This window comes from Erithacus rubecula (assembly GCF_903797595.1).
Source record: "Erithacus rubecula genome assembly, chromosome: 6".
Taxonomy (NCBI): Eukaryota; Metazoa; Chordata; class Aves; order Passeriformes; family Muscicapidae; genus Erithacus; species Erithacus rubecula.
In genome coordinates, this window is record NC_136688.1 from 24791525 (window position 1) to 24816022 (window position 24498).

At 47.0% G+C, this 24498-nt stretch overlaps 1 protein-coding gene across 1 annotated transcript in view; it reads left to right on the forward strand.

The window, feature by feature from the left end:
- Positions 1-4157: 4157 nt before the first annotated feature.
- The window catches only part of TYRO3 (TYRO3 protein tyrosine kinase), a 40746-nt gene continuing 20405 nt past the window's right edge, over positions 4158-24498 (forward strand). The window contains 9 exon segments of the mRNA XM_079309165.1: positions 4158-4721; positions 4724-4777; positions 8005-8188; positions 10215-10315; positions 14289-14459; positions 17107-17193; positions 21066-21181; positions 23963-24140; positions 24350-24492. Of these exon segments, the coding sequence (XP_079165291.1) occupies positions 4691-4721; positions 4724-4777; positions 8005-8188; positions 10215-10315; positions 14289-14459; positions 17107-17193; positions 21066-21181; positions 23963-24140; positions 24350-24492 (1065 nt within the window). The 5' untranslated portion in view covers positions 4158-4690.

Below are 24498 nucleotides of genomic sequence, written 5' to 3' on the forward strand. Positions count from 1 at the left end.
AGAGGGGAAGTTAACCCTCCCACAGAGAGTCTGGAGCTGTTAGGAAGTTCTTCCACCCACAGTGTCTATTACAGCAGTTGTAGGACCGCCTACATTACCTTTCAGCTTTCCGTGTGCCCTGAGGAGAGCTTTTGGTCTGTAGCCCACTTCACCTTCCCAGGCAAGATGTGGTGCCACCCCAGCCCCAGGCAGGGAGCACAGCTGGGAGCCAGCCCCACTGGGCACATCCTGCTGGGGCTCCAGGCTCTTCCTAGCAAGCCTTCCCCTGGAGCAGGTGTGGGCACCTTCCAGAATGAGTGCCAGCCTCTCCAAATCCAGAGGGTTGTCTGGGCTGTGGGCTCTGCCTTTGGCCTGGCCCCCTCTGAGAGCCAGGAGCTGGTCCAAGTACCCTGAGCAAGTTCCATACCCTTCTGTCACGTGGCTGGTGAAAATTATCATCCCCTGACTCACAGGAGAATGCAATACATCTCAATACTTTCAAAACCAGTGTTGTCTCACCCTACCTTACAGTAGGTAAGAAACTGAGCCCCCAGAGGGGCTGGCAACAAGTGCTTCCTCCCAAGTCCACTTTTGTGTGCATCAACAATGTAATATGAATTTGTAAAGTCATATTGGTATGTGTAGATTATATGTAACTCTGCATACTTATATGGTGATTTTCTTATGGCATTGACTGTTGCCCATGTTAAATATATTTTGGGTTTTGTTTGAGACTCTGTTTTTGATGTGCTGCATTTATTTAAATCAGAAAATTAAAACATTGGCAATACCTGGCTAACCTGCTGCAAATTATGGCATCATCAGAAAAGTTTTTAAAATTCTTATGAGTTGATGTTTTTTAATGTAAATACTTCATGTGTGATTTATGTGACATTTTCATCCTGACAGCTTGGCATTTATCACAAATAGACAGATAACACATATGATGTGTTAGTTTATCACCTCTAAAAAAAATAACCATCCCAGACATGTGGAGGAACAATGTTTGGGCTTGGGGTGATAATTATGATTGAGCTGGGGCCAAACTGGATAACCTTGCAACTCAGAGAAAAATCCAAATTTAGATCCACGATACAGCGACCCAATCCTAGTCTCCCTCATTTACACCATGCCACTTGCCACACCCAGGCAAAGCTGGGAGAGTTTGGGAACCAGGAAAGGATCAGGCCTGAACTCAAAGCTCAAATTCATACCTGATATCCTTGTATTCTGAAGACAAAGTAAATGCAAGTCCTAAATAGAGTTCACTGTCCTTCTCTTTATTCACATAGAAAGTTAAAACCAGCACATATGAAAGATATAAGAGTTGGAGGAGGCTGAAACAGAGAGACTGGAATATTTCAACACAGTTGCTTACTGAAGAAGGTGGTTGAGAGGAAGACAAGAAAGGAGAAGGGAAAAGATGGTAGAATAATATAAATTAAAAGAGAACAGAGTTCAGCTGTAGCTAAAAGAGTTCCCAAATGAGCAGCATAACTCATTATGGTAAGCTTAGCCCAGACACAGCCAGGGATGGGGTTTCAGCCTTCTTGTGAGCTGCTGTTGCTGCTGCAGCCACACGTGGCTTTAAATGCCATACCCAAGGTCTTGGGATGGCCAGTTTGGTCCCACTAGATGGCCAAGATGGAGAGTTATATTTGGGTCCTCAGAAGTGGCCACGTTAAACACTATTATTATCTGACATGAACAATCCATTATGATGGGTTGGGCAGAGAATGGAGACAGTTTATTCTCAGTTTAGTCCTTTTCAGTGACCTGAAAAGCCACAGTATTATCCAGTGGCTCTCAAGCTGTGTCCTGGGCTAGTTTTGGAAAGTCCTCAGGGTTTGTGCTTCCAAATGCAGGATGAAGGGTCTACCCTCTAGCACTGGAAGGGTTAATGCTGCTTTTCAAATCCCAGCTCGGAGGATGGAGCAGACAAGTTCTTGAATCCCAATGCAAAATGGGTAGCTCTACAGAAAACACCTTGTACAAAACACAGGGAACTTCTATCAGTTGCAGACTGACTACTCTGACAGTGAAGCAGTGGCATGTGCCAGCAGCTTTTGTTGAACTTTTAGGGCTGTGGCTTCTCATGTGGAAACTGGGGTTTGGGGTGCTTTCTCACTGGGATAACCTCTTCAGATGTCCTGTTGAGTCTCAGTAATTAGAAGAGGCTGAACAGTAGAGGAGAGTGAGGAAGTCCAGCAAATACTTCTCTTCCTTCTACCTTTTCTCTTTCCTCTCCCTCTCTTTTGTCCTTTCTTATCTTTTTCTGTCATCTTCAGAAGTCTCCAAGCACTGGGAGACTCACCTCTGGATTATTGTATAGCTCTTCAGGAATTTTCTGGAATACACCTACACTTCCCAGCACGCCTGGTGAGATGTGGCAACACACTATTGCAGCAGAAGTAAGGAAAAAATGTGATCCAGAAAGCCAACAGCTGTATCCTGTGTGTGTGAACAGTGAGCACTGCCACTGATGTTGCAGCCTGAAGAATAAAGCCATGGTGCTTGATTAAGTGCCACAAGAGGCCAATAGAGTTTATTTGTCTCCATTTCCCAAAAACATTTAAGATTCACCAGTTCCTTTGCTTTCTGCATGGTGATACTGCACTCCTCTGTAAGTTTTCCCAGTGCAGTTTGCACTTCAGCTGGCAGTGTGTGCAAAATTTCAGTCCAATTTTCATATGTCTCTTCCTGCCTATCACTGTTAACTCTTCTCAGAACAGCTGAAATCCGATCCCTTGATGGGGAAAATCCCTTAGTCTATGGCTTCCAGCAAAGCTTTGCTCTCTGACACCAACCCAGAATCTGGCCTGTACTATGCTACAACAACTGGAGCACTTCCTGAGCCCATGGGACCAGTGTAGTGTAAGCCTCTGTAATTGTAGGGCTAGGAAAAACCCTTAGATGGAAACACCCATAGAAACATGTCATTCTGATGGCCATTGATTTTTTTCTCACAAGACAGCTAAATCTGCAAAAGTAGCTACCTTCTGGAGGGTGCTATTGCTTTAAGTGTATAAACACACCATGTAGCTGGATGGATACATGGGGGACAAGCAGCAACAACAGCAAGTGTGCATGAAGCTTTTAGCAAGCACCAGCACAGAACCCTCAGCCCAAGAACTGTAGTGATCCTGCAAATTCCTGTCGCCAAGTGCAACTAGATTTCCCTAGGAAGCACTCAAATGGAATGGCTTTGTCAGTGTCCCCTCCCAGCTACCTCCTTGCAGCAGGAGGCACTGGGGAGCGAGTGACATTTCCATTCCAGTACGAATCTTCTTGACATTGCTCCGTCCTCTAGGAATTCCTGTCAGAAATGCAAATGACTTCGGGGGGGTGGGGGGGAAGTGAAGATTAGAGTTTGGAATGGAATTGTATGAGCTTGTTGTGCCTCAGTTTCTCCTTCCCCCTGCTGGGGATAGTGCAGTTTCCCTGCACCCCTCCGTTTAGCCGGTTCCATAGTGGTGCGATGCTGGTGGCAAGTGCTAGCACGCTGATGGCTGTGGCAGAGCTAAGAGCTGCAATCGTGTTGGAAGGGTATTGCTCCTATAGGCTTCTTTCAACTTAGATTCTCACGTAACTCCTACGAAAAGGCAGCGCGAGATTTTTCAAAAAACTGCTTGTGACTTTTCCCACGCCTTCTACTAACCCTGTGCCAGCAGAGAACTCCCTCCTAAGCTCTTCCCTACTTTCCCACTAGCGGAAAAATGGTCGAGGCCGACCGAGCCGATCTTCCTCGAAGGGCACGGGTGGATCTCCTCACCTTGCCGGCGCCTCCACAGAAGCCAGGGGAACGGTGCGGAGTGTGTGGAAGAAGCAGGGAGCTGGAGAGGGCCGGCCGAGGGATGGGGAGCTGTGTGCAGAGCCGGGGCTGCTCATCCCGGTAGTGCCTCGGCTTGGGGGGGCCGAGTCCCGGTGGTGGCCCAAGTCCTCTCCCGCGGGGGGTGGATGGTGCGGCGGGGCTCCAGAGGGGCACATGTAGGTAGGGGGGGATAAGCGGTGCGGGCAGCTCCCGCGGATGTGGGTCACCGCTGCCGGCGCTCTGGAAACCAGGCCGCCCGGCGGAGCAGCCCTCGAGGGGCGCCGCCTCCACACACCCCGACCTCTGCCGCTGCCGCCCGCCCCGCCCCCGCTCCGCCCCCGTCCCGGCTCGTCCCGTCCCGCCCTCCCTCCCGGGGGCTCGGAGCCCCGGTCCCGTCCCGCGGCGGTGGAGAGGGGGCGGCGGGCGCGGTGATTCGCCGCTTCGGGGGCGTGGGCGCCCGGCCATGCATATTCATGACGTGATGTCAGAGGGGGAGCACAGCGCGCGGTGACCGCCCGAGAGCGCCATTTCCTGAAGGAGGCGGCGGCGGCGGCTGGGCAGGGACGGACGGACGGACGTACGGACCGACCGACCGACCGACCGACCTGCAGAGTGGCGTCGCGGCTGCCAAGCCGGCAGGGGGAGATCGCCCGGCGGCGGCGAGCGGACCGGAGCGGACCCGACCCGACCCGACCCCACCGACCCGCAGCAGGTTCTCCCGAGGCTCGCCCCGGCCGGAGCCAGAAGTTGAGCGTCCCCGTAGCCTCCCGAGCGAGCCCTGGGGGCGGGCGAGGCGGAGCTGCCCCAGCCCCAGCCGCCGTCGCTGTCGCCGCCGCCCGCCCGGCGTGGGAGCCCCCCGCGGCGCCGGGAGCACAGCGGGAGGATGGTGATGCGGGAGCGATGGAGCTGAAGCGGAGCATGGCGATCCGCGGCTCCTCGTGCTGGGACTCTGGGCTGCGGCACTCCGGGACGTCGCTGCCGTGGCAGGTGAGTGGGGCTGACAGCCCGGTGGCGGCGGGGCACTGCCCCCCGAGACCCCGGGCGCGGCGGGAGGGGCTGCGGGGCACGGCACTGTCTCCCCCGGGCAGCTCCCGCCCCGCCACCTCCGCCAGTGCCCGCAGCCCGCCGAGGGTCGCCGGGCAGGAGCGGCCGGGCGCGGCGCGGGTCCTCCCGGTTCGGCGGCCGCGGGGCCTCGGGCAGGCCACAGGTGGGGTCGGGCCGGCGCATTTTGCCCCTTTCCCGGCCGCGTTTGTGGGGCCAGCGACGTGGCGCTCGGCAGCCGGCGGGGAGCCCGGCTGTGCGAGCCTCGCCCGCCGGGGTAAGCAACGAGTAATCCTCCCGGTGTTTGCGAAGGCATTGCACTGGTATGTGCCTAGCGCGGGCCGTCGCCGAGGAAAGCCGGGCGCTAACGCATTCCTGAGTGGCTTTTGCTGTTTTTTTTCCCTCGTGAACTAATTTTCCGGAGTTTCAGCCCCTAGTCGGCAGGGAAAGGCAGCGTGCTGGAGCGTCTCGGCGCCCCGGCCGCCCTCCTCCCGACTTCTGCGGGAGTTTGGGCTCCGCGCTGTGCCTGGAGCGAGGTGCGTGTAGTGACACGGAGCTGGGCAGGCTGTGACACAGGCTGGATCGCTAGATCAGTGTCCTGAGGAGCAAAAAGCCTTTACCCTGGCATGCATGAGCAGACGTCTTCCTCTCTCTCTGCTCCCATCTCAAAAAACATATTCTGTTCTAGGAATTAAAATATTCAGAGGAAACAAGTTTAAAAAACAAACAAACGGATGTGTCATGTATTTTGGCAACTAGTGTGTTCACTTGTCCATTCAGACAACTGCTTGATAAGAAATTTAACACAGTTCTATTTCCTATCTATACATTTCACAATCTGCAGCTCTTACAGGTAGGCTTGGCAGGACCTACTTGGATGAAATTACTTCTTGCACAGTCAAGAATGTTGTCAGATGAGAAATAGTGAGGTGGGAGAGTAAAATGAGCAATAGGTGGAAATTAAAATCCCTATTTGTCTCCTATGGAATTCTTCCTGATACCTGCAGGAAGAGATGTTGCAGCCAAAACTGCATTTTTGACTTATGAAGTTATTAAAAATACCTGATCTGTAATTCTTCATTTCGGTTGAAATTGATGAAGGGATTATACTTGGACAATATGTACAACTCTGAACACTTGTACTCTATGTTAATTTCCTGCATAATTGATTTCTCTGCTAACTGAAAACCATAAACGACCTCTAACAATATTTCCTGGTTTAATATGTGGCTAACTCTTTCAGCAGGGCAGTCTGAAGGATGTTGAATAGTTTGATTTTTCCATGAAGGCACCTGTAATGAAGATGTCTGTCAGTTTGTGTGCGTGTAGCAGCCTGACTGTATCAGTTTCCTGAAATACAGAGAGAGCTGCTATGAAGCTTTCATGTTGTATTCCAGTGCTGTGAGTGGTGAAAGGGAGGATGCTTTCTGGCATGCACTGGATATGTCGTTGGTGTTACATTTGAGTTAAATAATGCGAGCTTAGATCATCCTCACCCAAGGTGATCAAGTCCTTAGCCCAGCAAATAAGCTGTAGCAGCTAAACTCAAATGATCAACTTGCCCATTTTGCAGTGCTCTCTGTGAATTTGCTAAATGAGTAACAGCAGACAAAAAGGCAAAAGACTGAGTGTCGGGAAACCAGCTGGGGAATCTCGTTAAGGAAAGGAGTAAAGACCTTCTGCCTGTGTTCTAGGTTTTCTCCTAGAGCCCTGGTACTCATCTGGGTACAGGCTGCTGGTGGCAGAGTGCTGGCTGGTCCCACAGTGCTGGTTCCCCTTCTCCCAGCTGTTACAACCACGCTGTGAGATCCTCTGCTGCTCCTCTGCCCTGTGGTGCTGCCCCCATGGTTGTGGGAGGGCAGCACTTTAGCCAGAAGGGAAGTGGCACATCCAAAATCTGTGTTGGATCACTGGAAAGGCTGTAAGAGAGTTTGAGAGCAACAGGGCTGCTCACTAAGCAGCGCTTTCTGGCTGGCTCTGTGGGCTAGCAAGGCATCCTGTGAGAAGCTGACCAAGCAGTGAACTGGGTGAAGTTGTAATGTGTTGTCATACATGGCCAGGCAAGAGTGATGGAGTAATTTGTTTCTGAAGGATGTGGAGTCCACTGCCAGAGCATAATAATGGACTAGGCTAGATCTGTTCTGGTCTGTCAGTCCTGTGCCACTGCATAGGAAATAGCCACTCTCCCTAACAAAACTAACTTTACATTTATTTGCTACCTTCCTGCTTTCCCACGGTCTCCTTTGATCTTCTGGTTCCTCCTTTATATGCCCGTCTTTCTTAAATGCACTTAGATAGTTGGCTTCTGTGTCTTCTCATGGTAACAAATTCCATACATTCGCTCCTGCTTGAGGGAAACACTCCCCGTCCACCCACACACGTAACAGTGCTCCGGGCCAAATTCTGATCGCTTCTGTGTCAACATAAACCTGAGCAGCTTCACCAGCTCTGCCCTGCTGCTCTGGGGTGGCGATGGTGTGGCTCTGGGTACAGTGTGGTCCCTTGGCTGGGCTGAAGGGTGCTCCAGGCGGCTCGTTCAGCACACACCCACATCACGCGACAGAAATATCTGTTCTCTAAACAGCTCTGCTCCTCAGTGAGGTACGCTGTGGAATAGGCTTTGCTTTCATGGGTTTTGCAAATTGTAGAGAGGCTTTCTGTAACGCAGGAGAACAGTGTATGCTGAATAGCATGGCATAATTGATTCTTTCTCATATCCAAGCTCTTTACAAATGCATACAATGTAGCAAGCGTGATGATTTCTTAGCACGAGAACATTGTAGCTTAAATCCAGGCCTGGGGAAAAGAGGGAGGTGCGGTAGCGTGTGGAATGGATGCAGTTAGCGCTGCTGGATCACTGGCACGGCGAAGCTCCCGGCGTTTCTGTGTGTCTCTGCTTGGGCACTGCTCTGCAGAACATCACCCTGCTGTTACACGGGTTGAAAAAATCCCCATGTACACACCAAACCACCACTTTTCTCCAGCAATTGTGCTTTCAGTGCTTGCATTTGCCTATTGCTTAGCAGACATAGTAGGGCAGTGCTGAGACTAACACACTCCTCTGCAGTGTGTTCTGGTAGGATATGTAATCCCAGACCACCAACCTAGAGTAATTTGCTGTACTCCAACCCCCCTTCTTCTGGGGGTGGGGCGGAGTAGTATTTTTTTTTTAGGTATGAAATTTACAGGACCTCCAATCAAATTAAAGGTGTCCCAGGGTCAACCCGTGAAACTAAATTGCAGCCTGGAGGGAATGGAAGATCCTGAGATGTTGTGGATCAAGGACGGAGCAGTGGTGCAAAGCGTAGACCAGGTGTACATTCCAGTAGATGAAGAACACTGGATCGGCTTCCTCAGGTACAACAGATGCAGGGAAGGAAGAATATAATGGAAACTATTGCACAGTTTTCTGCTGTCAGCTATATCTCTGCAACTGCAGTGCCCTCAGTGGGGCAGAGTCCTTATGTCTGCATTTCCCTGTGTGGCAAGGACATAACTGAGAGCAGAACTGAAGCCACTGAGCGCAGAGATTTTATCCACTAGAACCGTATTGGCTTTCTGACTACTGTGGGGACAGGTGCTTTGCTAATGCTTGTGATGCTTGAGGCGTGACTTCAAGGTGAAAGGATGGTCTTGCTTTGTTTGTTCATCTTGTTCTGCCATGCAGCAGTATAAATAGGTTTTCTCTCTCGTACTCATCCTGTTCTCTTACTCTTTCTCTTGAGCTGTCAGTCTGCCTAAAGTGTGAGGATTGTTGATTGAAATGAGACTGCCAGGACTATATCCCCTTCCTTTCTTTGGGGGGAGTGTTTGTCCTCTGAACCATCCCTGATTCATTTTGCAATGAATCCTGATTTATTCCTAATACATTTACACTATGTGATATCAGTCCTGCTCCATTCAGATGCATAAAACTCTTGTACAAAGCAGATCTCTACACCTTTATTTCAGCAGAAGAGGGATGTCAGCTAGTTCTGGAAGTACTGAGATAAACAAGACCCAAGGTTCTGCTCTGTCTTTTTACACATTAAATGAGCTTGTACAGGCAAGCATACCAACAACATGAGAGCTCAAAATTGTTGACTGACTGAGAATCACTCTTCCCTGAGCTTTGGCTTCATCTCCTGTCACGTTTCTTGGATTGACATTGCACAGAGTCTCCAATTCCACTAACTAAAAGCCTTTGCGTTAAAGCTTTTCTGTAAGAAACATTTTGGTAGGAAAAAACATCTGTGCACAGTGAAACTATTGCATAACATTATGTTGTGGAAACAATTTATCTTGAAACTATACTGTTTACTTCCCCCCAGTTCAACTAGTTAACTCTGTCCTTCACAATCTCATTCTGATCTTTCTTGCCTCTTGCTTTACTCCACTGGGAACTCTCTACAGCACCAGAGATAAGTTAGGGTGCTAAATCCAGATGTATCTGAATCTTTCTCTCCTTTCTACTCTCTTCTCCTAAAGAGATCATTTCTACCACCCACATGTGACTCTCTGCTGTGATCACTGTGTTTCAGAACACGGGCAGGACAGCTGATGCCATTTGAAGGTCCAGCTCTGAAAATCGGGCTCTAGTGGGTCCATTGTGTGCATTTTGGCAAACACTCTCCCCTTTCTGTCTTCCTTCTCAAGACGTCCTTCCCTTCTCCAGGAGGATGTAGCGTTAGAAAGGTGGGCATCAGCTGCTCAGGATGCCAGCATGGCAGCAGACGCATGGCCGCGCGTCCCACGGGGAGCAGTCTGCCCTGGTGCACGGAGGGCTCTCAGCCACACTGCTGCCTTGGGTAGCTGACACCTGCTTCGAGACCAAACTCTGCCCTTGCCCACCATGCACCCTGAAATCTCAAACAGGGAGGCCCAAGGAGTTCTGCAGAGTGAGCCACTCTTGGGATCAGAGTAGCGCCGAGCACAGTGGAGGCGAGGGGGGCCCTGTTCTGACCCTCTGCGCCTGTGTGAGGCTTCAGTTCGGTCACCTGAGGCAAAGCAGTCGCTGGAGGTTTGCAGTGTGGAGTTTCCTGCTAGCTCAGATGTTGCAGGCCAAGCTGTCTCACTTGAAGGCTAGCTAGAGTCATGATTCAGGATGGAGATGACCCCTTCCTATCCTCAGAGGACACAGATGACTGTTTTTCTGCGAGCATGTTTTGGAGGAAGACTGTCTGCTCTGCAAGGACTCTCTCCACCCACTTTAGAGAGGAGCCTCCCATCTCTGCTGTTTTGCCATGTGCTTTGTGCTGGCTGGCTATTGATCTCCTCCCCAGAGCTGGCTGTGTCTCAGTGGGTGTTTTCCATGCATCTGGTTTGCCAAACACTAGAGGGTCCTTTGGGGCAAAAACATGCTTTATCCACATAAAATATCGATATGGCTTTTGACTTTTTTCAGCTTGAAATCCGTCGAGCGGACAGATTCTGGGAAGTACTGGTGCCAGGTTGAGAACGGGGGGAAGAAGGAAGAATCACAACAAGTGTGGCTCATAGTGGAAGGTAAGGAGGAGTAGTAGTGCTGGTTTCCTTTCAGAGCTGACCCACCAATATGCTCTAGGTCGAAGTGGTGAGAGCAGATTGCTCCAGTGACAGGCTTCTTGGCTCTGAACCATTGCTGCTGACTGCAAGGAAATCGCTACAGAGCAGGAGTGAGAACTAGGAGAACTGCTTCAAAGAGCAGAGCTGTCAGTTCATTGCCTTCTGGTTTTATTTTGGCATGTTAGGAAACAAGATCTTTTCATGCAAGCACATTTCTTCCCAGCTTTTAAATGCATTGTTGTGGTCATCTCTAAATAAATCGTAGAATGTTGAATAGTTCAGGTTGAGAGGGATCCATCTGGTTCAACCCACTTCTCTAAGCAGGGTCAGAGTCTATTTCTGTGTGTCAGCCAAACAGGTCTTTGTGGGCAAGGTGCAGTTTTAACCCAGTGGTGAGAGGTGCTGTACATCAGCACTTCATAGCTGTGACTGCTCCATGTGGCACTTTTCTGTCAGGAGTTATCTGATAAGAAAGGCTTCCCAGAAGTCACCCAAGGCAGTGCAGATCGGTGGCTTCTTACTTTCTCTAATTTCACTTCCCTTGAGCCATGATTCTGTTAGATCTTCAGAAGCTAGTAGTTAATATTTGGTGAAGAAGTTGATAGGAACAGTGCATTTGCAGCAAGAAGTAGTTTTTTGGATGTATTTGGTAATACTTCGGGCTGGAGCTGAATTAACAGCCCTAAACATTGGGGAGCAGGGAGGGTGTTGTAGGAAATGATGTGGTCTGGGTGTTTTATAGCAAAGGTCTTACTCAGAGCATGGAAATATTCATAGCAGCTCTCACAAGAAGAGTAACACATTCTGCCTTCCATAAATACCAGACTTTTGTCCACCTAAATTTCCAGATGTAGTTTCTGCTGGAAAATGTTGCTTACAGCTTAAAACACTCTTTCGTGCAGAGTTTCTATTTCTATCCAATTACCATGGCCTGCTCCAGAGGTGGCTGCATTTGCATGGTGGGTGCATTAGGAGTGATTGGGTAGCTCAGCATGCTAAGCTGCCTGAAAAAAAACATGCTGCCCTTCTAGACTGCACAGGCAAAAGAAATCAAAGTCACAAAAAACCAGCTGCAGTTATCTAAGGCGGAGTGTGTTGAGAACGAGGGCCAATACTCACAGCAGGAGTGAAAAAAATGCAACCAGTTGCCTTTATGAGAAAAACAAGTATGGCAGAAGGTAGTTGAACTGAGCATGTAGTCATGTGTAAAGGGAGTTTGTGGATAAAATTAAAAATTAACAAGTAGTAATAAGGGGTGGAGTTTAAAAAATGTGTCAGCTCCTTAGCATAAGGATCACCTGGGAATGCAAAAGCCTATCAGACCCACCTTTGCTTTATCTCTGTGTATTTCTTCCCTGGACATGCCAGCTTTGGGTAGCAGCAGTTGCTCTATCCATAACAGCTGTCCTGTGACTGAGAGAGGATCTTGACTCTGGTGATCTGCAGCCTTCAGTAGGTGTTGACATGCCTCAGTATGGCACACAAACCAATGTGGACTATTGGTGATCTAACTTGAAATGAGCTTGACTGGATTTCTATGCTGTACATCTGCTTAGGTTGTCTGTACCTGCCAGATTTTCTAGCAATGGTATTTGAACTGTCTTGGTAATAAAAATGTTTGATCTTATGAAACACTTAGAATTTACAAAACCAAAACTGTTTTGCACCTGCTTCCTGGTTTAGAAACTAGTCTCTGGTCTTACTGAGAGCATGATAGTGTTTGATGCCTGGAGAGGTGATCTCAGAGGCACACTGTGGAGTGTTAAAAAAGGGGATTGTGTTTCTTACAGAACTTTCCATCTGAAATTACACCTCTGACTGTGTGGCTGTTCCTGGGGCTGCTAGCCCCCATTGTGGCCACAGTCAGAGACCAACCCAAGCCTGCATGGGGACATTCCACTGAATCAACACTGTCTCAAAACTGAGCTCTGTACATAAAAGTCAGCCTTAAAGGTTGGATGCTGGCTTGGAAGGGGGAATAGGTGGGATAATTTCCTTGTTTTGCTGCTGAATTCCTGACTGCTGGCTGCTCAGTGCCTCCATGGGACATCTGTGACAGGGGTGTGCTGACACTCATCTCTTGTACCCAACCTGGGAGGCTGAATGTGTCACAGCGCAGCAGCGAGCTGTGCAGGTAACATACGGACGGGGGCAGTGCGAGTTCCTCAGCTGGATGAGTCAGCTGCACTCCCTCAACTATGAAAGTTTTTAATTGTGGTCTTGTCTGCTCTGTTTAGCTGCTCCCAAAGTGAGAAAACCTGCCGAGCTGGGCAGGATCTTCCTGAAAGTTTACCTTGGGTGTCATGACAAATGGACAGGAGGCAGGGATCCTGCTCACAGGTAGAGAAACGGTGATTATTTTCCCTTTTAATCTTCCTTGGAGAAGGAAGGCAAAGCAGGCAGAGGTGCCACAGCTGCTGTCTCAAAAGCTTAATCATTTTTACTGTTTATGCATGAATCCAATAAAAAAAATGAACTAAAATATGTCACCAAAAACAAGCAGTATGCCATGACTATGGATATACAGGTCCTGCACAAATAGGCGCTGTCATTCCTCAAGAGACTTGGGTTTAGTTTGTTCATTTACTTACTGCTCTAAGGGAAGGAGACAAGGAAGGCACAAAGGAACTGCTGCCTGAAAGACACAAGTGACTGGGCAGTCAGTAAAAGAGGAAAGCACTTTTGGCTGTAGCTTGGAGGAAATGTCAAGTGTTAGGCTTCTAAATCTCTATTTAGGCACCTGTATTAATTGCCTGCTGGTGGAGGTGGCCAGGTGTCCCTGGCCTGTCATCTTTGGCCAGGGACAGACAGTGTAATTTCAGCATGTGAATGCACAATGTTGTCAGTTCCTTTGTTTCTGTGAGGCAACAGATCAGCAGCTTCCAGAAAATGCTTTTTCCAGCTGAGAGTACCTGATTTTGGTTGGGGTAAGTGCTGTTGGTAGCAGGAGTGTTTGACACACAAAGATTTCTGCATAAAAGGGAGCTGAACATTTCTCTGGACCATCAGCTCTTCCACTAACCACCAGAAGTACATACTGGCTGTCCTGCATGGCCAGCACTGCTGCTGATGGCTGGTGAAATCCGTGCCAGTGGTTTGGAGAACTGAAACCACGAGAGTTTTGGCATTGCCCATGGGAGAAACCACATCTCTTGATGTGTCGAATTACACTCAGCTATTGCCACTTAGAGATGACCTAAGGTAGGTAGCATTGCAGCTGCATTTTGCTCCCCATGGGCCTAATCTGATACCTATTGTGCCAACCAGGAGTCTTTCCATGGTGGGGAGCAGATAATTACCGAGAGCTGTGTCCGTGGATGGCCTTCAGCTCTGAAACAAATTACCCCTGACTCCAAGGCAGCCTGGTTGTCGTGGTGTCAGAGTGTGCTGGAAGGCATCTCCATTCAATTAAGCTCCAGAGAGAGCATTGTAAATGCTCCCAGCCTCTCACCGCGGGGATTCTTTCCTCATTCATGGGTTTGTTAAAGCCGGTAGTTCAACACTTTCTCAAGCTTCAGTTTTTAATGCATGGCAAGAAGTATCTGCAGCTGGATTAGCTGCCTTTTAAAGTGGTGTCTGCCACCACTAAAGTTATTGACTATTGCCTCTTTGAACTCCAATCTCTGCAGCTGAAAATTTGAGAAAATACTACCACTAAAAGCTGTTTCATAGGGGAGTCTTGAATTGAAAGTGGTTTTTCAAAGGCACTGTGCAAAGCAAGCACTCTTTCTCTCTGACTTCCAGTAGTATTTAGGCATTCGTGCCCTGAGGAGATCCAGCATATCTGACCCTTGGTTTTTGTGAAGGGCTCAGAGGGCGTCGGATTCAGCCTAGCAGCAGGACAGATGGATGTCCAGTGTTGGGCACTGGTATTAGTGGAAATAAACAAGAGGCAGTTGCTCCAGTTATTGTCACTCCTCTGTTGCTTTTCCAGGTGTGCCCTATTTCACTGTGGAACCTGAGGATGTGTCTGTGTCCCCTAATGCCCCTTTTCATATGGCCTGTGCTGCTGTCGGTCCCCCTGAACCAGTGACAATTGTCTGGTGGATGGGAGACTCTAGAGTGGGGCTTCCAGACGTCTCCCCCTCCATCTTAAACGTGTCAGGTAAGGCTGCTGCCACTGCAGGGGATCACTTGGAGCATCAGAAGAGGACAAGAGCTCTTCTGATCATGCCCTGTACACTGGGTAGCCACATGGTGTGGGAATGATGTTTAACTCTGCATTAAGGGTTGGGTGGTCATGATCACATACAAAGATTATCTCGAGGGGTGATGTTTGCTCGGTGTGTTTTCTGCTGGCTTTGGGCACACAGGCTCTTACAGAGTTTGGCTGTGACTGGCACTCTTGTTAAAGGTGCTGTTGAACAGATGATGCATTGGGTGCCTCTTGTTCCACCTCATGGAGGGTGTTCATGGTTATATGAAGTGACTGTTGGTGCAGTTTCTCTTGGAACTCCCCAAGCATTCACATGCAGCGGGTGCCATCCCCTCCTTCTGTGCACAGCCCTGTCACACACTGCTTTCCCCTGTCTTACCCACCCCCATCTCTGTTCTTGCAGGCTTGCTGGATACTCTTATCATTAAAATATGATTGCCTCATGTAATTATTTAACACTTCAAGAGTGGTTGTATCAGAGCTCAAATGGACTGGTTGATACCCTTCAAGACCAAGATTTGCCTTAGAGCAGAGATTTCCCCAGCAGGGTCAGCAGAAAAACTCAGGAGCCAGTAGGTGTTAGGGCCTCTCCTCAGACCACTTTCAGAAAAGGGTGATGCATTTCCTCCTGGAACTAACTGCAGCTATTCTTGTAGTTACCTCTTAAAAGCAACTTTACTGTAGTTAGCTGTCCAACAGCCTTGTGTTATGTTTTCTCTCTGCTGCTGTTCTATTATTCCCAGCAACCTGACTAGTTGTTTAGAAAGAACAGGTTTTACAACTAAGAGTCATCTCCAGGTGCTCTTTATCAGTGTTAATACAGTTACACCCAGGGTGAGTTTTTGTATGTCTTTGGCCATCCTTTGAGCTATCCAATCCTATCCAGGCTTTCCTTAGAACCTTATTTATTCACAAGTCAAAACATGATTTGTGATTTGAAATTATTTTAATCATCTGCTCCCTCTCTTATGTAGCCACCAATGCTGTTCTAAGTTGGAAATGAAAACTGCTCCCTTATGATATAATCTGCCTGTTGAAATGGAAACTGAAATGATGGATAGTCAAGAGGGGAAAGACAATAAAATAATAAGTCACTCTTTCTCCACTAAGCTCATCCCACAGTGCCTCACAAAATATCTGTTGTTGGGGGACACTGGCTTGGAAGCCTGAAAAAACATCTACTCCTAGTGATTCTCCAAATGAATTTTTATTTTATATATTAAGTGACATCAGCACCTTTATTTCCTTCCAGTATGCTATGGGATGCCCCTTGGGAACACCCTCTTTTGCTGCACTTTGGGGTGTCCCTTGGGCAGATCATGACTTTGGAACTTAAAATATAAAATAACCTGCATGGTTGGATTACCAAAGCATGTAAAAAATGGCAGTTGATAAGAAAACAAGCATTGCTAGCTGAGGAAAGTATCATGCTCTGAAGAAAATAGTAACAAAGTACTTGGCTAGAAAGGGAGCATTTAGAAGGTTCAGCAATGTTGTATTTGGAAAGCAGCGCTGGCATGGTGCTAGGGAACACGCAGTTCCTGGTTTGTGCTGTTTTGTATTTTCCTCAGGGCAGGGCAGTGTTAGGCTCTGTCTTGGGACAGGCCTACCACAGCAGGTGCTGCTCTGCTGTGCTGCCTGGCCTTCAGCCTCTGGCAGCATCTTCTCTGGTTCACAGGGACGGGAGCAGCACTCCCTCCTCCCTTCCATTCCACTTTCTTTGCAGTGCTGTTAGACTTGGCAGATGAGTCAAAGATCAGAGACACTGTGCAAGCTGCTCTGTGCAGCTCTGAAATGTTTTTGCTTCTTAAATTGTATCCCCACAGTGAGCCAGTCTTTAACTTTTTCTCAGTTAGAGCCTTTTAAGGCAACTGAGGGCCAAGTTGCGTGACTATAGTAGCTGGACACAGTTCTCCAGGCAGCCTTGCACATCTATCTCAGTTCTGATTCATGTGCAGTATCTGTATGTGTCCTGGAACAGCCAGACGTCAGTATGGTGCCATGGGATGGATGGATGCTCACAGAATACATTCTTACTTGTGTCACCCCTGGAAAGTGTTTCACTGCTGGTGCAGTAGCATTTAACTTCCACTTCTTTTGTGTTTCTTCAAAAGTCTGATGCAAGGTGAGGGATTGACTAGAAATAGGCAGCACCTGATTAAAAGCTTGCCTGGGCTTACAGCCCAGTTAAGGATGAATGTTGCTGAGGTGTAGGCTGAGGCCCAAAGTGTTGGGCTTTGTGTGAGCTCACAGTTCAGCACAATCCTTGCTCCAAAGATGCTCACCAGAATGGGAGAAGCAGACTTCTACTACCTGAGCACTATGAGCTGCTGTCCTGACAGATTCTTCCTTCCTTTTCAGTGCTTTCTGACACTTCCATGAAAGCTCTTCTACATTGCCACACTTCCTCCATTAAAAGTGTGTTTAGCACATTAATTACATTGAAATCTGCATTCCTTTCATTGGCACCCAGCTCACCCCTTCAACTGCCTGTACAGCTTGTGCTGGATGTCACAAATAATTGAAACTCTGCTGAAAGTTGAAGCTGGATTATATATCTGGTTTTGTTTGTTTCCTTGTTTTGGCTGATCTCCAGGTATTAATCAAAGCACAGTTTTCTCCTGCGAAGCTCACAACATAAAGGGATTGTCTTCATCTCGGACTGCCACTGTTCAAATTAAAGGTGAGAGACTGGGTGCAAGAGGCTGGGCAAGGGCCTGGGATTTGCTCTCTGGGGAGGGAAAGTAGGGCTCAGTGCAAGGAGCTGCCTCAAAGCTGCCAGCACCAGTTGGAGCTCTCAGCAGTCGAAACAATGCTCTGTGTTCTAGCAGCAGTTCCCACTTCCTATGCAGGGCATATCCCAGGCTGTTGAAAATAATCCACATCAGATTCAGGAGTGGAAATGTGATGTCAAATGACAGCTTTTCCTTGAAAAGGAGAGAGCTGGGGTTATTAAGTTGTTTGTGAGAGATGAAGCTGATATAAATTTGTAGCAGGGAAATTTTTCCCTTTTGGGAATATATGGTTCTTGTTAAAGCTAAACAGGCCATTACTTCTGCTTGCTATTATTAGCATCAGATTAGGTGCTGAAAAAAGTAAAGGAAGGTGATCACCAGTGGCCAGTAAGGTCTGCTCATCCACACTGGGTTTATGGATTTTATTTTTTAATTATTTGCTCTTTAAAAGCTCATTGAAAACAAATAATTCCTAGCCTGTGCATGCACAGTTGCGATTTGGAAGTCTCTAGGCTGATGTGACATTTCATCTGTTCCTCCAGGTAACTGAAACAGGGATAATCAGGGCAATCAGCTCATCCCCTCTTGTTCATGTTGAGATGCTTCTGCATTTGAATTTTTAGTCATGCTTTAATGCACTTTTAATTACATGAGCACAGTTCCAGGAGAGGCACGGCACTAAAATAATTTGTTCCAAGTGGTATCTTATTGCTCAGCACAAATACAAGCAATCCTTTATCTCTGTATCAGTATCAGAACTCACAGTTGTAGTAACTAGTGTTCATTAAAGGACAGATCAAAATCCAGCTGTATTCTACTGCTCTTGGAGTGTGTTTTTGTTCAGGACATTGTGGTTACTGCTATGCCAAGAATGCAGGATATTAGACTACTAAGATTTATAACTTAATTTAAAACCATTGGGAGCTGTTGCCTTAAAAGCTTGTCTACCCAGAGGAGTTAGTTATTGTAGAACATATCTTCTATGGATATTTTATCCTGGGATAGAATTTAGTTCACAAAGCTATTACACTTTATAAAATCTTGCCAAACCATAATTTGCAAAAACATTTAGCATAAACAAGCTTTTAAAGTTTTTAATGTTAATATAGATTATTATTTTTTAACCATTAATAAGATGAAGAGGTAGGCACCTCTGAATTCTCTCATTTCCCAGCAACTATGTTTAGCTGATCATCAGCTAATGAATCCACACAGCTTATTTAGGAGGGGCATATTGCCATCACACACACATGTTCTAGAGCTGAGAAAGAGCAAGCTTCAGTCACTCAACTAACATTGCACCAGCTTGTGGTATGTCCAAGAGACAAAAATTGAGGTTTTGAACAGCATGTCCAGTGCTGTAGTCATAAAAGTTATGTCTGTAATACCTCAAAGGTATGTCTAAAAAAGTAGTTATAAATTTACCAAAGTGATGAGTCTTTTCTAAATAGAAAAGCTTTTGAAGATGTAGTATAGCCCTGCTAAAATTAAAGCAAAGCTCCTACACAGCAGAAATAGGGCAGGCCCAAGTAATGTTTATTTAGTTCTTGATCCTCTGAACATGCAGAATTCAATGAAGTTACTCCTGGGAGTAGTTGTCTGCACATGCATGTTCAGGGCCTTCCTCTCTTACACAAACCCAGCTGCTAATGAGGACTCTTAAATCTTTCTAAATGTATTAAACAATTAGTTTCTTCTGTGTTTCCAGAGGCAAATATTTTTGCTAGGACATTGACAAACTGTTAACATTTCTTCTTATTTGCTCCCGTTGTTGTTCATTATCTATTCTCTGTAGTGCCCACAATGTGCTGGGTGTAGTCCAAGCAGAAAATTACTGTTATTGCAGCCCACAGTCCCCAGCCATTACAAAGCCCCATTGTTCAGCCACTCTAAGCACAGAGGAAGTTAACTCTCATTGTGTTAAAACCCAAGGTCCTGTTTTCTGACAGGCTTTTCTCTCCTTTATGTGTGCAGCTCACACTTTTAGGGCTGTATCCCATTCCAGAGCACAACAGGAAACAGCCGCCCACGGCTTCTTCCCAAGAGACGATGGGAAAATGCATCTGGCCCTTGCCTGCAGAGTCAGGGGAAGGTGCTAGCAAGGCTGCCCTCCTCAGCCACATCTCCTTAACACACAGGGTGTGTTAGCAGTTGATTATTGCTTCTCACTGGTGGCACAGCACGTGCCTCCTTCGGGCCTGCCATCCTGTGTTGAAAAGTACACATTGCTTAAACCCTAAATTTACAAATGTGCCTGCAGAAACTTGAGTTATGGACAATGTTTTAGCTATACCCAAAAGCAGGATTTTTCCCGTTAAAGATCTTACAGACCTGAAAACAAAACATCAAAAGAGAATGGAACAAAGATGCAGGAATGTCTTGAATTAACTAACAAAGAACTCATTGCCCAGTTTCCATCTCAGACCTTGGTCTGCTGCCCCACCAATACTCCCTGTTCTTATCCAGGTAGCAGGCCCTGCCCTGGGTCCTGGTAACTGGTTAACTAGACAACAATGGCTTTATAGGGTTAATCTGTGTCACCATCTATTCCTCTCCTCCAGGCCCTCTGCAGAGACCTGGGTGTTTGAGCTCTGCATTTCTCTTGCAAGATGTGCTGAAGGCAGCAGTATTGAGGTTGTCCTTGGTGCAGTGAAATGCAAAGGTGCTCTGGCAGGGTAGAAGATGCAGCTGGATAAATCCTTGCTTGCAATTACTTTTCTATTGCTGCTTTCTGATGGATACAATTCAGGAGACATGGAAAATTCAATCTGCAGGCAGAGCCTTGTCCTTAGGACTGGTTTCTGAAAGAGGACTCCTGAGGGTACAATTTGTTGATGTGCTGCAGGAAAACTATTACAAGCATCAGTGTACAATTTGTTGAAATGAGGAAAAGGTCAGGAGAGAGCTTAGTACTCATGAAGCTGCTAATTTTGTCAGGAGTGAAGTGCCTGAATGAAAACTCAGAGGTAAAAAAGAGATGGTGACTGGAAGGATAGGAATTAACTATGTGGAATTATAGTGAGAGGAAAGGAGAAGTCAAAGGGAAGCATCAAGGATCCTAAAAGGAAGCCAAGCAGTTTGGTGCTGTGCTATGGTGGTAGGAAGCACGAGCATCTGATTGATTAACTGTCCAGTCTTAGAATCCTGATTTTGTTCCTGGCCCTGCCCTTAATTTATGGAGTGGTATCAGCCATGTGTGGCAGTGTGGCAGGCACTCCCTTTCCCTTTAATTTCTCCTCTGTAAAATGGAGTTTATTCATCCCAAACCCAAGGAGGCAGTTTTCAGTCCAGGCTCTGTCCCAGGCTGTTTCAGTGGGAGTTTGCAATGGACACCTGGAGGCAGCACAAAGTCTACTGCAAATCCAGCTCAAGAGTATTCAGGTCACTACAGCAAGCCACCCTCCACCTAGTGCTGGCAGAGCTGGTGTCAAAGGCTGTTTTAAAGTCCTGATTTAGTTCACAATGTGTGTCCACAGGCAACTGTGTGCAACGGCAGTCATGCACTGCAATGGAGGGGGCAGGGAAGAGAGCTGAGTAGCAAAGGTGCACACACCACACACAGGCATTGCTATCAAAGAGATCAACCTCTGCCTGTGTGCATCAATGGGCAACGTGAGAATGGCTGACAATAGCTTGTGAAATGTTAAAATAATAGTTTCATTCACAACAAGTCAGGGATGGTCCTCTAAAGATGTGGTGTTTTACCACATTTCTGTTAGTGATTTCATTGCATAATTTTTAGCCTCAAGCCTCTTCCATTTCCACGTGAATACCTGCTGAGTTCTGTGTGCACTGAAAGGTCTCTTTGTTTCCTTCCCAGCCATGCCTCTCCCGCCTCTCAATGTAACTGTAAGCCAAGTCACCAGCAGCAATGCCAGCGTGGTCTGGGTGCCAGGATTTGATGGCCGTGCACCTCTGCATTCTTGCACTCTTCAGGTATGGTCTCTCTGGGTTCTGCCCTGCCTTGCATGAGTAACAGGGCTCTTCTGAGCCACAACATTTCCTGGGTCATCACTTGCTGTTCCAACTTATTAGCTGTGCTTCAATTCTTACCTCACAGCCTAAAAACATAAAAACTTGAAGGAGGTGACTCATAGGTGCCAAAGAGCAAGTCATGAACTTCATGCTCAGAAGTTGTGTTAAAGGCTGGCCCCATTCTCCTGGCCAGCAGGTTATCACACCAGTTGCTTTTTGGCAGCTGCTCCATACAGGTTATTACACTGCAGCACACATGAAGCACACAGCACTCTGTGGGAAGTGCCTGGAGCAGCTGTGGCTGCAGGCTGCTCACCCTTCCCATGGTAGCTTGTTCCAGTGCAGGTGCCATTCCAAATCAGGCCTGTATGATGCCAGAAGAAGTGCAGGAATTTGGACATACCAATGAGTCCAAAGGATGAGGAGCTTGCAAAGTATAGGATGTGGTACATGAAAGGTAGGAATGATGAAGGCAGGAGGCAGATTGGGCTTTTGGTTACAAGATCAGACCTATTTGCATGTTTCAGAGCAATTTAAAGCCCTGTCTCTAAACCTTGATTGGTTTTCCATTGCCAAAGACCAGTTCTTCTTAGAAAATCAAGCTTGATACTGTTCCTTAGCTTTGCTCAGTGCAGAGTACTCAATATCTCTGAAAAACTGGTCTGCTTTTTGAAGTTCCTGAGAACAATGCTATGTGTCCAATCTCAGGCGGAGTCAGTTTCTATCACTGCATGCTTAGAATCAGATCAAAGAACAGGTAACCCAGTGAGAAAATAAATGGTGATACCCAAAGCAGGCTGTGTGCACACAGCTAGGCACATTCCCCATGGATTTATTTGCCAGGCCCCCATGCTTTCCCTACCTCATTACAGCAGCCTTATGAGCTGGAGTGGAATTTCTGTGCCGTGTTGCCAACTATGCAGAGGAGGGTTATAAACTTAAGGTATGCTGGAAGCAGTCTAGCTAATTTACTTGCAGTTCTCTTTTTATTTGGGGGGGGAAACCAAATATTTTGTGCTCTGATGTTTATTATATTTTAGAAGTAAAGGGAACCATCATCTAGTTTTAACTCACTGTCAGAAAAAACTCCAGGGCAGCTGGCCCTGGTCTGTGGGTTTAGTTGCTGCTTCTGTTCTTGTTCACAGTCAAAAATGGTTTTCTTCCTCTGTTTTACAATGCCAGTTATCTCAAGCTGGAACAGCCTATTCTCTCTGGCTTGCACGCTGCAATGCTAATCATTCTGGGGTTTAAGTTCTCCCTCTCACTTTTGGCAGGGGCAGGGGTGGGGGATGGGACACGTGGAAAAGAGGCTGAATCAGAGCAGCCCAGTTTCTGTCAACTCAGCAGTCTCTCACCCCTTTTCTAAGCCTTTTCTGTTCTATTTGGGGAGGACAGAGTTCCTGCATGTGAGTCCAGGAGCAGGATAACTTGGCAATGACCCTGCACTGTCACAAAACCATGCTTCCTCTGACTCCCACATTGAGGGGTTCTGTGTGAGGCATTGACCTACATTTCCATGTGAAAGTGCACATGTTCCTGGCTCCTCATGGCTGCACTTCTGCTGGGAGTCTCCCACAAAGAGGAGGGGGATTGGAAGTTTGCTGTGTTTTTGTGGCATTGCAGCGGGTGCCCAGGAGCACTTTGTCCAGACAAGCAGATTGCTTCTGGGGGCAGGGCAGGGAATGGCAGCTTTTCTGGCTGCTAACACAGGCCAGGGTGTGAAAGGGGCAGATGCATGAGCACCAGCCCTTGGGAGTGTTGAACAGAAACACATCATCCAGCACACGAGGTTTTACAAAAAAGTTGTCTTGTTTTTTCCGTGCTGCAGACTACTGTGATAATGACAACAATACACTTTTCTATTCAGGAAACTTGAGCTTCTACCTCTCTACCAGATAAATAAATTAGTGTGCCAAAAATGTATGTGAGAGTGAGCAGAAGGGCAGTGAGAAGGGAAGAAAGGCTGCCATATAAAATACATAAAATCAGTATGACTTTTTCACTTTTGTCAGTACATCTTGCTTTTACTCTCTGCTTTGCTATTTTTTATGCACTTGAGGAGAAAATCCTAGCCTGAGAGCTGTGCAGTGATTTCTGCTATTAGTACAAATGTAGGAACATTGACTCTGTCCATTAAAAGCACACAGTGATATCAGATGTAAATTAACATTCATACTGCTTTAAAGCTCAGATTTGGAAGCAGGAAAATAAAGGGATTTGGGAGTGGTAAGAAGTTTATTTTCTGTTTAATTTGAAGCAGGTTAGTTGAACCAAGTCACCTATGTCTACCATGTTTCTTATCCACTACAAAATTGAAAACAGAAAATCTTCTGGAAAAAGGAGTTTGGCAAAAGGTGACAGTAGGCAACAGGCAAGTTGCTCTACTGGTTTTCATTGCCCAGATTTAAACAAGCCTCAGAAGCTGGCTGCTACCAAAGTGACAAGCACATTTTGTTTTCTATAAAGGAATAATAATCCACTGTAGAAATTGTAACATAGGGAAGGAAATGTTTTAAAATATGGAACCAGATTTTCATCTGGTGGAAAATTTTTCTACTGCCCAAGTGATGTCACTTCATGATTCTTAGTTTGACAACTCCCTTTTCAGTATTTTAAGCACCACTGGTGCTATATCTATTCTTACACTTTCCTAAACTGACAATTAAATGAATTCTTATCCATGTGGACATGTTAGCCATGTTGTTTATGGTAAGAGTCATCTCTGTTTCACTCTTGGCACAGGTAGCTGAGTCACCAGATGGCCAGGAGGTGTCCACTGAGGTCACCCCAGTGCCACCCTTTTCCTACACTGTGCAAGGCCTGAAGCATTCCAGCAACTACAGCGTGCGTGTGCAGTGCAGCAATGAGATGGGCAGCTCCCCTTTCACCGACAGGGTTTACTTCCAGACCCTGGAGCTTGGTAAGAAACAGCAGACAAGCACAGGACAGCAGTTCTCAATATGAGAAAGAGACCATTATAACTGTCATTAACTCCTTGCTGATTCTGCAGTACAGGAAATGTTACACTGTTAGATTGCTCATCCACTCTGAGGGTGAAACTGCTGTTTTCAATGTGGATAGTTCCTTATTTTCCTGCATAAGTGATTGTGTTCTGTTCTCTGCTTTCAGCTCCAAACAGCACCCCTCAAAATATCCATGTCATTCAAAGAGATCCTGGTTTAATATTGGAGTGGGAAGGTGTGGCTCCAGATGTGCTGAAAGAAAATGTCCTGGGATACAGACTGGAATGGATTCAGGATAATGTAACTCAGGTAACA